At 56.3% G+C, this 13,067-nt stretch overlaps 1 protein-coding gene across 7 annotated transcripts in view; it reads right to left on the bottom strand.

Moving 5' to 3' along the window:
* ITPR3 (inositol 1,4,5-trisphosphate receptor type 3) overlaps nt 1-13,067 on the bottom strand; it is a 72,457-nt gene that overhangs the window by 28,190 nt on the left and 31,200 nt on the right. For all 7 annotated transcript variants that reach the window (XM_054490243.2, XM_063666124.1, XM_054490242.2 and 4 more), the window contains 14 exons: nt 12,460-12,581; nt 10,337-10,423; nt 9,527-9,685; nt 9,236-9,334; nt 8,806-8,889; nt 5,731-5,877; nt 5,399-5,494; nt 4,855-4,905; nt 4,529-4,671; nt 3,441-3,540; nt 3,196-3,356; nt 2,422-2,563; nt 1,098-1,259; nt 427-599 (listed from right to left, as the gene is read on the bottom strand). In XM_054490243.2, the coding sequence (XP_054346218.1) occupies nt 427-599; nt 1,098-1,259; nt 2,422-2,563; nt 3,196-3,356; nt 3,441-3,540; nt 4,529-4,671; nt 4,855-4,905; nt 5,399-5,494; nt 5,731-5,877; nt 8,806-8,889; nt 9,236-9,334; nt 9,527-9,685; nt 10,337-10,423; nt 12,460-12,581 (1,726 nt within the window). The remainder of the gene's footprint in view (nt 1-426; nt 600-1,097; nt 1,260-2,421; nt 2,564-3,195; nt 3,357-3,440; nt 3,541-4,528; nt 4,672-4,854; nt 4,906-5,398; nt 5,495-5,730; nt 5,878-8,805; nt 8,890-9,235; nt 9,335-9,526; nt 9,686-10,336; nt 10,424-12,459; nt 12,582-13,067) is intronic.

The raw sequence follows: 13,067 nt of genomic DNA, 5'->3' as shown, positions 1-13,067 counted from the left end.
GGACTCCCAGCTCCCCAAGGAGGGAAAGCCCCAGGGCATCACCCTGGGGTCTGGGAAGGCTAGATGGGGGTTCAGGCGGACAGGGTGAGGAGGCGCAAGGAACGAGGTGATATTCAAAATATTTAACAACTGGTTCAATACAGGTTCTGACTTTGTCCCTGGAGAAGGTCTTGGGGGCCTCTAGTGGTACAAGGAGTCATTCCCATTGTTGCTAGAGTGGGCCAAATTTTGGGGGATCCCAGAGAAGGGCTAGGGAGGCTAGGGCCTCCCAGTGCTGGGCCTCCCAGTGCTGAGCCACCCAGTGCTATTCGGGGTGGCAGTTACCAACAGGTGCAGGAATAGTTCAGTATTCTCACAACCAGCAGACTTTCTACCCAGGCAAGGAAGGAGGGGCAGGCACCAGCGGGGGAGGGGGTTCGGACCCACCTGGGCTCCCGGTTCTTGCGCACAAGGCTGACGAAGGTCTCCACCTCAGTCTTGGTGATGTGCTTTTCAAGGAGCTTGCGGTTGTTGTGCAGCAGGGCGGTGATGGTGTCCTCGGCCAGGATGTCATAGCCAATCTGGGACTGCATCATCCCAAACTGCTTGGCGATGTGCTCCTGGGGGGCAGACAGGCTGGGGGTCACAGAGAGTCACAGGCGGGCCACAGGGCTCAGCTCTGCTCTGGAACGCTGCCCCCAAACCCTGAGGTAAGGACCCAATACCCTAGGAAGGCGGAGGTCCAGGAAAGGAAGCATCGCTGAGCAGAAGAGTGGCTTAGATTACATAGTTATTTAGTTCGTGGGCTGTTTCCCACTAGAGCGAAATCCACGAGGGCAGGGACCTTGTTTGTGTGGAAGGATTGGCTACATAACTTGGGAGCCCAGTGCAGAATGAAAGAGCAGGACCCTTGCTCAGCAGCAGAGCATCTAACCCAGTGCAAGGCCCTTGTGAGCACCGGGCCAGGTCCCATTCCCATGAACCTGGCCCTGCTGTCTGGTGCCCTACCGGACCCCAGGCCCCAAAACAGTGCCTGGCACAGCACATGCACCTGAGGAAATCACTTGCTGAGGAAGGAACGCGTAGCCAGAGAATGGGCCAGCGGGGCAGCGGCGCACCTGGTTCTTGCGGTAGTCCTCCTGGGAATGCCGCAGCACGCGGTAGCACAGGCGGAACATGTGCTGGTAGGGGGCGTTCTTCTGGTCTGACAGCTCCTCCAGCCGCACCAGGGGACCTTCGCTCCCCTTCTCACGGAACGGGGCCTTCAGAATGCCAAAGATCTAGGGGAACACAGAGGGTGAGGACTGATTCCCCAACACCTGTCTGCACCCCTAAGTCAACCCAGGACTCATCCCTGAGCCCCAACTGACTCTGCCCTAAAGCCAGCCCGGACATCAGCTTCAAGCTGATTCTAAGCTGGACCACAACCCCAGCCCAGCCATCCTCAGCCCCAATTCCAGCCCCAGCTCTCCCTACTTCTTGTTGGAATCCCGAAGCTGACCCCAGCCTATCCCTCCCTGATGTGGATTCTAATCCCAGCTCAGATCTGGGGCCTGGGGGAAGAGCAGAGGGTCTCGGCAGCTCAGGGTCTAAGGCTAAGAGAAAAGGCAGACCAGGCCGCTATGGCCAGAGCTTAAGAGATGAGACACAGGCCTGCCTTGTCAAAGTAAAATGTTACATAATTACAAAAATGTTTTAAAGGTTGGGGCTGGGTGGAGAGGTGAAAAATTGTTCTGAAACAGAGACCAAAGTGACAGAGCAACAGAATGGAATGAAAAAACCTTAATTGGATCCTCGTTTCTAAAAAAAAAAACAAGCTTTACAAAGACATTCTGGGAACATTAGAGAAATGTGATATGGACTTGGTATTGTTGTAATTTTCTTAGGTGTGATCATGTACTATGGTTATATAAGGCAATGTCCCTATTGTTAGGGATGTCTGCAGAAACTTTTGGGTGTAAAATGCTGCCTATTTTGCAATGTGTGGACAGAAAGACGGATGTGTGAATAGAGCTACGTAAAGCCAAGGCAGCAAAATGGTGAGGCACCTTGTTCCCTGTACTATTCTTCCAATACTTTCTCAATATTTGACGATTCTCATAATAAAAAAATTAAAAAAATTTTTTTTGAAGCACAGCTATGGACCCGACATCCCAAGCTCAAATGCTGGCTGCCGCTTTCTAGCTGTGAGCCCTGGGATAAGCGACTCTGGCCTGTGTTTCAGCTTCCTCACCAGTAAAACGGGGTAAGAATCACGGCGCCTCCTCCAGGCAGTGAGGATCAAATTCATCAACACATGTGGGGTACTTAGGGAAGTGCCTGGCATGTGGTCGTGCCCCATAGATACTGATTTTTGTTAAAGTGGGGGATGAGCCTGCAGTTGAAGGCATCCCTCTCCTGGGCACCTGGGCCCTCCGCAACCCCTCATAAGTGCACACGCACCTGTTTGAGGATGTTCTGCTCCCTCATCAGCTTCTGCCGTTCCCGGTTGGGCTTAGTGACCATGATGTCCAGGACATTCTGCCCATTATTGGGGACATCGCTGACAAAGAACACCAGGTCTTCCAGCAGCTGGATGACAAACCTGGGTGAGGGGACCCGGGGATGACGAATGTGAGATGCCCACCCAGCAGGTGCCCCTCATGGGGAGCCAGTCCCTCCCAAAACATGGCTTTCCTGAGTTCACTCAGCAGCCGCCAAAGCACAAAACCCATCCTCAGCCTACAATTCCTCTCCCCAGCTTTCCCCTGAAATGCTCTCCAAACACACCCAGCCCCACCCACCCTGGATTCCAAAGTGGCCCCGAGACACAGAATCTCAGAATATCCCAACCTGGAAAGGAAGTGCAGGGCACAAGGTGGGGAGTCTGGTGTGAAGGGGGCTGCATTTGCATCCTGACTCCGCCACTTACTGTGTGACCCCGGGCAAGTCTCGTAACTTCTCTGAGCCTCAGTCCCATCATAAATGGCCTTGAGACCAGGCTCAACACAGTAACCAGCTCCATCATAGGGTTAGTTCTGGGAGTACCTGAGTCGTAAGGCACCCAACTCCTGGACCCAACTCCGGGGTCCCAGGCTCAGCCAGGACCCCACAGGGGCCAGTCCCCCACTCTCTCCCCAATTTGCCCGGCTTCTGCTTCATGACTCCTTTCTTCATGAAATGCAGGCCCTGGGAGGGCAAGATTATTCAGAAAACCCCTGTGCCACTGCAGCCCACCTGCGGTCATTCTGGCTGATGAAGCCCTCGTTTAGTTTCTCCACGGCGCTGGCCAGCATGGAGCTGGCGTCATTGGCAAAGTCCAGGTCTCGGATCTCGGACACGGGCACTGACACGATGGCAAAGGCCTCCTTGTCCTCCTTGGTGGGGCAGGTGCCCAGCTGCAGGGACAGGGGTCAGCAGGGCACCTGGGAACAAGCTCCGGCCCTGGCCCGAGTCCCACCCCCACCCCTAGGGACCCGCACCATGAGCCGGATGGGCCGCTCCTCCTCGATGTCAATGGGCACATTGGTGCTCTGGATCCACGTGTTGGTGCAGAGGTGCCGCAGCCGGACGTACGAGTTCCTGCAGGCAGGTGGGAGGGCAAGGACTCCGGGAGTGCACCATGGAGCGGGTCATGCTGCCTGCCGGCCTACCTCCCCAACACTGCCACAGCTGCCACCCTACTCCACACTCTCAACAGCTGTGGGACAGGAGCCACTGGTGCCCCTCCAGATGAGGAGGCTGAAGCCAGAGAAGAACAGCCAGAGCTAGCCCTGCGCCCAGGCCCCGTCCTGACCACTGCGCTGACACGGGCAGCCTTGTCCACGCTTCCAAAACCAAAGCTTGTTTGTACACTTGGGACCAAAATTCATTTGGACAAATGAGGCTATTTAACTATTTATCCCATTGAATGTCAAGATGCACACATTTCATAGAAACACATGCATTACACAAAAATACTCAATGTCTATGATTACAAAATACAAGTTTACTTTTCTAAAATGAAAAACAATCTGAATACCAAATCCATCTGCCCCCAAGAGTTTCAGGGAAGGGACTGTGGGCCTATGTAGTGACTCAATTAACTCTCCCATTAGCCCTGTTGACAGGGAAACTTGATGTTCCCACTAAAATGACAGAGGCAGAGTGAGTAGCGGCCTGAGGTCATACAGCTTAGGACACGCCAAAGCCTGGACTGACACTTGAGAAGTTTCTTGATGTTCCGTCCTAGAATCTCAGGGTTGGCAGGACCCCAAAAGTCAGAGAGTCTGGCCTCCCCATCCAGTGTTTGGGTTCCCTGTGCTGGTGTCCTAGACAAACTGCCATGCAGCCCGTGCTTGAGCACCCAGACCAACTAGGGCAGGCGCCGGGCACCAGGCAAGCATGCAATGCTGGTCAGCCGCTGACAGACCTCAGAGCTGGATCCTCAGAGGGATGGGAACTGCAGAGACCCCAGAGGCCAAAGGACCTCAGGAGGGAGGAGGAGTGGGGGGATCCAGAGAGTCCCAGAGACAGGAGGGCCCACCCTGAGCACCACCAGTCAACCCCCAGGCACATGGCGCATACCCACCGGGGCACGAAAGAGTCGGTTTTCTGCAAGGTGGTAGGGTCCAGCTCAAAGAGAGAGGCGATGTCGTTGCCATGAGGCACAGCCACCAGGCGGTACTTGATCTTCTCCCCAGCATTCCTGCGGCCTGCACGGCCCTGGGCCCCCTGGATGAGGACCCCAAATCAGGTAGAAGGCCCTCCCTCCTCTCAAGCCCGCGAAGCACCTGGGATCCCATCTGAGGGGTCGTCTCCCTCCAGCCCACCTCCCAGGGTTTCACGGCCTCCCCTGCCGCCGCCTACCCCCAAGGCAGGCCCATGGTCTCGCTGGAGACCTGCTTTGCTCCTCACCATTCCTGCTGCCTTGGGATCCGAGGCATCACCTTTGTAACTGGGGTTCTCCTGGACAGAGATACAAGATGTGGGGGAGCTACTGGACACCAAACTATACCCACACGACCCACTGCAAAACATGGTCACCTACATAGGGCCCTGGGCTTGGGCAGGCAGCCTGCACCCTCCCAGGGGTGCCCATATCATTCCAGGGGAACCCTTCATGGCCCCTCTCCATAGAACCACAAATGAACATACACACATACACACCAATGCTCCAACACACACAAGTGTGTGCATTACAGACAGACGGGAAATTTTGCTCACTCTGTATCCCCTGTGCCTAGAATAGTGCCTGGCACATAGTAGGAGCACAGTGATATTTATTAGACTTCTTTACAGTCATGCCTTTATTCGATAATATTGGATAAATGCATCAGCGCAGAGAAGTCAGGGTCCATAGGCACATGTGCCACATATGCAGATATGTGCACACACGCTCCCGCACACCCACATGTACATGCACACATGAGCCCCAGGATGCCCTCTGCCTCCCGCTCACCTCAGCAGCCAGGTAGTTGCCCGTAGCCAGGTGCTTGAAGCGGTACAGGCCATTCCAGTGCCCAGCTCCTCCACGGCAGGGGTCGTGGTGGACCACCTAGGGGCACGCAGGTGTGAGGCAGGAAGGAGAGACTGGACAGGCATGGGGAGTCAGACCCCAGGGAGGCCTGGAGATCTCTGGATAGGTGGGTTCTGGACCCTCCCTGGCCTTTTGACTCTGGAGGGACTCAGAGGGAGGTAGGGGTCAACATCCCACCCTCCAGGATGCTGGGGAAGAGGGAGGGGCGGCATCTGAGGCTGAGTCCAGGGTGCCAGAAGCAGGGCTCTTCTGACCTCCACCTCCCAGAGAGCATTGGAGCTGGTGGCCGAGGTGGCAGACTGGCGCAGTGTGGTTCGCAGGAACACCTGCAGCTTGCCCTTGTACTCGTCACACGTCAGGAACTTCTCCTGCTCCGCATGGAACAGCCGCACCACGTCTCCCTGCAGGCAGCGAGGTGTGGCTCAGGATGGCTGCGGCCCCTCCAGGCTCAAGGACCCGCCCAGGGCCCAGCCCCACCTGCCTCAGACAGGGGTGGCTGCTAGCAGGGCCCCTCTTCCAGAGCCGGCACACAGAGAGGGGGATGCAAGCTGAGCCCCCTAGAGAACAGCCAAAGCCCAGGCTCTCTGCCCTAAGCCCGCATCCCAGACCCCAAATCCAGAGCTCTCCCAGGCCTTCCCATGTTCAAACCCACCCTGGACTGCCTCCCTACCTGTACCTCTAGACACCCCACCTAACCTCTAACAGCCCATCTCCAGTCACCCCTTCCATGAAGAAGGGGGACCTCACCCCCTCAATGTCCCCGGGGCCATGGCTGCCCCTCTCTCAGGGCCCTTTCTGCCTAAATATTGGTAGGTCGTGCCCATTTGTTTTGCTCCCGTTGGATGGGGGCAGCACGGAGGGCATCTCCATGGCTTTGGACACAGATACCATGTTTGGATCCTGTCTCTCTTTTTTTTTTTTTCAGAGACAGTCTCACTCTGTCGCCCAGGCTGGAGTGCATGGCACAATCTCGGCTCACTGCAACCTTCGCCTCCTGGGTTCAAGCGATTCTCATGCCTCTGCCTCCTGTGTAGCTGGGACCACAGGTGCGTGCCACCACGCCTGGCTAATTTTTTTATTTTTAGTAGTGACAGGGTTTCACCATGTTGCCCAGGCTGGCCTCAAACTCCTGAGCTCAGGCAATTCACCTGCCTCAGCCTCCCAAAGTGCTAGGATAACAGCCGTTAGCCACTGTGCCCGGCCTCTGTCTCTGCTCTTAAAAGCTGTGTGACCTCAGATAAGTTCCTTAACATATCTGAGCCTCAGTTGCCTCTTCTGTAAAACGGGAATACTATGACCTCCTTGCAGAAATTGTGAGGATTATAATACGCGTAATGAAGTCACACTGCACGCTTACCGCGTGCCAGCCACTGTGCGAGCACTTGTAAGCTTTCTCACCTGATCCTCACACCAACCCTCTGAGTAAATACATCATTAGCCCCATTTTATGGGTGGAAAAACTCAGGCATAGAGAAGGTAAGTATCCTGCCGAGGGTCATGCAACTAATGGCAAATGGGACATGAATCTGTGGCCCAGTTCCAGGGCCTACACCTTCATCATTCCATCACCTTCCTCCCGCTGAGAGCCTGCCGCCCAGCAGGCAAATGCATGGCTGCCACTCTTGCTATCATCACTAATGGCACTTTCTGTCTTCCCTCCACTGAACACACACTAGACACAAAGCATTCAGTGAATACCTGCAGAGTGAATGCAGCAGTGAATGCAAGAATGCATGAATGAATGACGATATAAAGATTGGGTCAGTTACTATGGCAGAACCTAGTGACTTCTGTGCCCCAGCAGCGCAGGGCAGGGGCAAAAAAGCAGTGGACTTAGCATCAGAAAGCCTTGCTTCTGAGCTGCCTTGGAACCACGGAGCCATGACGGATTCCCCAGAAATAATTCTATGTAGACCACAGAGTGAGGCCCAGGTGATGCTTCATTTTATTTATTTGTTTGTTTGTTTGCTTGTTTGTTTTTTTGAGATGGAGTCTCGCTCTGTCGCCCAGGCTGGAGTGCAGTGTGGTGCAATCTTGGCTCACTGCAACCTCCACCTCCCAGGCTCAAGCGATTCTCCTGCCTCAGCCTCCTGAGTAGCTGGGACTACAGGTGCCCACCGCCACGCCCGGCTAATTTTTGTATTTTTAGTAGAGAAGGGCTTTCTCCATGTTGGCCAGGCTGGTCTTGAGCTCCTGATCTCAAGTGATCCACCCGCCTCAGCCTCCCAAAGTGCTGGGATTACAGGCGTGAGCCACCATCCGGCCAAGATGCTTCATTTCCTAAGTGCTGCACAGATTCGGGGCTGGAACATTAGGGAAGGCTTCCAGGAAGGGTAGTGCATGGCTGGACCTTGATTAATTTGTGGCTGCTGTGCAGACTTAAGGGAGGGAGGGAGGGAGAAGGCATTGGGGCAGGGCATGGGTGGACAGGAAGCAGCCCAGGAGGTAAGAAGGATGAGGAGGGTGGGGGACTGAGGCAGCCTGAGCAGGGCAGGAGAGTCTAACAGAGCAGCTCAGCGGGGGGAGGAGGGCAAAGGGAGCCATTGCAGGCTTCCGAGCAGGGAGGAGCACCTAAGCCTCCTTAGGTGACTGCTCTCCTGTCCCTCTAACAGGTTTCACAGCTGATGTTCCTGCCTGCTCCCCTAGCTGGAGAGCCTCACACTCTACAAATCTGCCCTCCCTCAAGACCATCCCCTGCAGCCCAACCCAAGAGACATCTGAACTCTCCTCTCTCGCCCACATCTGGTGTTCAGGGTTTCTGGAATGGTCTCTCCGGTGGCCCCAGACAGCTCCCTCTGCCCTCAGTCCTGGATCCTCCTGAAGTCTTCACTGAAGTATTTCCCAGGCCCCCTTCTCTCCCAGAGCCCACACCAGCATGTCTGGGACCAGGAAGGAGACAGGCCGTGACCCCTAACTCAGCAGACAGGGCAGCCTCACTCCCTTGCCAATGAGGGCACAGGGCAAGGGGCGGGGGCCTGGCGTGGATCCCGGCAGCAGGAGTCGGGGAGAGGAAGGTGCTCAAAGGCTCTGGGTGGCAGGGGGGGATGGAGACCGCCAGTCCACTGACACCCCCTTAAACAAGAGAGAAAACAAAGACCAGGCAGGATCCAGGGAGGATGGAGAAGCAGGCTGTGGCCAGAGACGAGAGAAGCGGCAGCCCTGGTAGGGCCATGTGGGTGGGGCCCTGTGGAGGTGGAGGGAGGCTGGGGGGTGCAAAGCTGGGGAGAGGGTAAGGGCCTGAGGCCTGGCGGGTGGAGAAGGCAGGAAGAGGGCCCTGGTGGGGAGGACTAGGTAGCCAGCTGGGCAGGACAGGGGTTCCCAGTCCTTACCCCTTTCAACACCTCCTCCAGGTGGTCCCGAAACTGCATAAACAGGTTGATCTTCCAGCTGGTATTGCAGTTCACAGAGTTGACCTGCGGAAGGGTGACGAGACCATTGATGCCAGGTGGACCCCAGCCACTGAGGGCCCAGAGCGGGGCTGAAGGGAAGAAGCAGCCCAGCCACCATTACAGCACAAGGACAGGGTGTCTTCTCCTAGCCAGGGTCCCCAGACCCCAGCCCAGCCACCTTGGGGCCACCAGCCTGTGGGGTGGAGAATGAGGGCAGTGTTGGGAAATGGATGCAGAAGCCGTGAGGCCCAGCTTGCCCGGCAGGCCAGATGGGGCTGGAGGCAGAGACCATGGTGGGAAGCAGGGTGTCTATACCACCAGGGGTGTGTGGACGTCCCTGCACTGCATGGCTGACCCCCCACCCCCTCACCTCCTTGCAGCCGGCGTTGTCGCTGAGCTCATAATTGCTGGCATGCAGAGGCTGCCCGGCATTGACAGGATTCAGGATCACCTTGTCCCCCACGACCACCTGAGCAGACAGGCGGGACAGGTTAAGTGGGAAGGGCAGGGCCCTCTTGTCGCCACGCCTCCAGGCCTCCCTCTGGTCTCAGTCTGCCCTTCTAAGAAATGGGCATGACCTTATCCAGTCCCCACACCGAAGACCCTACAGAAGCCCCTCCGGAGTTCCACCAGGCCCCTCCAACCCCGGCCCTGCCCTCACGTTGTCCCCGTTGCTCCGCAGCTTCCAAAAGGGTTGGATGAAGAGCCAGGAACCCTCGTTGCCTGTGGCATCCAGAGTCACCCGCATGGCGTTCTTCTCCAGCAAGGCCGGAAGCCGCTTGTTCACTGTCAGGTACTTGTTGCTCTTCATGTGCAGGAGCTGGGGGTCAGGTCGGGTGCGGGAAGGTCACCGGGCCCCAGGAGTCGGCCCATTAGGGAGGGGATATGGGGGGATCCCCTAGACCCTTGGTCACATTCTGGCTGCACACATAGTGTCAGACACCTGTCACAAACATACAGGCTGACACCCACAGCCACAACCACAATCACACACAAACATGCACACAACAGGCACACCCCCATGGACACCCTGGTGATCACAAGAAAGAAGCTGTTCTAAATACTTTACATAGATTAGCTCAAGTAACCTACAACGATCCAAGAGGGAAGTACTATTACTGCCTGATTTCACAGATGGGGAAACCGAGGCACCAGGGGACGTTAAGTAACTTGCCCAAGTTATACCATTAGGAGTGGCAGAGCCAAGATTTGAATCCAGACAACGTGGCTCCAGACTCCATGCTGATGGCCACCATGCTATAAACACACCCATGGCACAGCTACTCAGGCCACACAGCAACAGACACACACACAGTCAGACGCACAGCCACACAGGTGGCCCCAGGGCCACTCATTCACCCAGGGACACACATGCACAGAGGGCAATGCCTGCCGGCAGCCCTCACCAGACACCAGCCCAGCCTCTTAGGCAGGGAGAGGGGCAGGTGGGAGAGAGGCAGGCCAGCCTCACCTGGATCACACTGCCATACTTCACGACATCCCCGTGCACCTTCTTGTTCTCCGTGTCGTTTTGCTTCTGCTCCATCTGCGCCGCGTGCTGGGCAGACACACACAGAAGTGAAGGGTGGGCTCAGAAGCTGCTCCTAGAGGGAGACATACCCCAGCCCCACACATGCACGCACACATGCACACAAACACACACGCACACAGTCACCTTGGACTCCAGGACCCCTTGGACCCCCTGCCCCAGCTCTTGGTGCTGCACCCAGAGTGCTGCACTCTGAGTGCAGAAGGCAGCCTGAGGCCTCACAGCACACACAGCCCAGGGAGCCAAATCCCTAACCCTCCCCAGCCACCTCCCCTGGAGAGGGCATGCCAGCAGGACCTTGAGCATCCCCCGCAATCCCCTTACACCCCCAGGAACCTAAAGCTGTGTGTGTCTTACCACCCACCCCCACCTCACCAGACTCCCGATGCCCCAGACATGGGACCCCTGTCCCAGTCCAAACGCTGGCAGGGGCTGCTTGGTGCCATTTCCTGGCACCCGCCACCACCCCCACTCCTCTGCAACCTTCCCTTCCAAAACTGTGGGCATTCAGCCCACTGCCTCCAGGCAGCCCTCCCTGAGTGGTCACATCCCAATCTGATGGATCCACTGCTGGTGGCCTTGAGGATTTGGTTTGCATCCCATTAGAGACAGCTTTTTAGGCTCTTCTGTGCCCTGTCAGACTGGAAGCTGCCTAAGGATAGGTGCCCTGCCTCCTCACCAGATTAGGGGTTCCTGGAGGGCAGGAGCCCTGTCCCCTCCATCAGAGTGGCACTCTCTGAGAGCAGTGGTCTCTGCCCTTTCCTCCTCCTCAGTCCTTTACTGAGACCGAGGCGAAGGTGGTAGCCGGAGAGCCTTGCCATGGACCATGTGACTTTCCACAAAGCAACAGCGTGTGGCTGTGTGACCGCCTGTGGTTCTGATTATGTGGCTCTGCATAGGTGAATGCCCTCCCCCGAGGCCAGATCCCCAGCTCAGCCTCTACCTGCCGGCAGCAGGAAGGAAGCCTGTGGCAGCTCCCATCCCAGAAAGAGAGCTGGGGTATTAATATCAGAGCTCAGGCAGCCCACCTGCAGCTCCCTCTCTCCAGCCCAGTCCACAGTTATAAGGCACAGCCCAATGTCCCCATTCTAGACCCATCTCCTCTAGGCATGGGGCTTAGAGGAAGGGGACAGAGGGAAGCAAGGTTTGTACGACGAGGGGTGGGGCAACAGGGCCCAGGGCCCAGGCTACAAGGTTCTTGACCACGGCCAAAGCCTCCCACTCTCTTTGTGGTTTGGGGAACGGGGTTGGGACCCCGAGATCTGCCCAGGATGTGAACTGAGCCACTGCCCACAAGGGGCTCATGAGCGACCACCACATCCCAGCATCACGGCACGATCCACATGTCTGAGGAAGCCAGGGTGAGTCAGAGACCTGGGGGCCATCTAGGCTCTACTGCAGACTCACAGGATGATCATGGACAGACCAGTCCTATCTAAGGGCCCCAGGCTCCAACTCTATAAAACAAGGGGAGAGGTTAAGACTAGATCCAGGGCTCCCAAATTGGGTTCCCCAGAGCCACTGTCTCCAAGAGCCACTGGGAACTCCATGGACAGCTGTACGGATTGTTTACTGCTCTATGGTGTCGACATTCCACTCTCTGAACCATGCACCCTAGCACAGGGCTGTGCCAGCCTGGAGGAAGGGACACTTTCTTCTCATTAACACAACAGAGTTATACAGACTGGTGGGTCACTGGGAAGGGATCCTACTCCCCCCACATCCCCTCCTTCACAGCAATTCACACCAATCTCTTGCGTATTGGAATTTATTTTTTTATTTTTATTTTTTATTAATTTTTCGTAGAGATAGGGTCTTGCTATGTTGCCCAAGCTGCTCTCAAACTCCTGGCCTCAAGCAATCCTCCTGCCTCAGCCTCCCAAAGTGCTGGAATTACAGGTGTGAACCGTCACGCCCATCCGAGTTTTAGAAACCACTCAGCTCAGCCACAGAGCCCCTACTGGCTCCGACAAGCAGCGCCGCTGCTTGTGTACCCAGGTTCCTGGTACATGTGCACAGATGCACGCCTGCACACACACACATACCTGCAGCTTCTGCAGCAATACCACGTCAGCGATCTTCTCCTTGTCCTGCTTAGTCTGCTTGGCCTTCCAGTACTGCTTCTGGGCCGAGTAGCGGTTCATGGGGCACACCTTGAAGAGGCAGTCTGTGGTGGGGCAGGTAAGGGGTGAGGGGAATGGTTCATCTGGGGCTCAGGGCCCTCCCTGGAGAAAACCTCAGCCTGCAACTCTGCTCTCCCAACCCTTCCCCACGCCTGTTCCCCGCTGCAGGTAGAGAGGAAGCGGTTGGAAGAACCTCATAGAATTTGGAGCATCCTGGAATACGCTGAGTAGAATGGGGAGGCTCAGAGGCAGGTTTGAGAGCAGTGCATCTCACTTGGTGGGATGGACATGTGCACTCTTCCCCTGGGAGATTTACCAGAGGTTGCTGGGGCCTCACCCTTATGCCATGTCTGTGCCCAGCTTTTGTGAGTATTGGCAGCTAACAGCTCACATCTGCATCCTCCTTTAGATAATTGCCTTGGCTGATGGAAACCATCTTGCACACAGATGCCTGGGAAATGACATACCCTCTCCCCAGGGGCAGCCTCTATCCAGTGACTGACACAGGCATAGAACAGCCCAACCTCTGG

Source organism: Pongo pygmaeus, chromosome 5, assembly GCF_028885625.2.
Source record: "Pongo pygmaeus isolate AG05252 chromosome 5, NHGRI_mPonPyg2-v2.0_pri, whole genome shotgun sequence".
NCBI lineage: Eukaryota > Metazoa > Chordata > Mammalia > Primates > Hominidae > Pongo > Pongo pygmaeus.
This window is presented reverse-complemented; position numbering and strand designations above follow the sequence as displayed.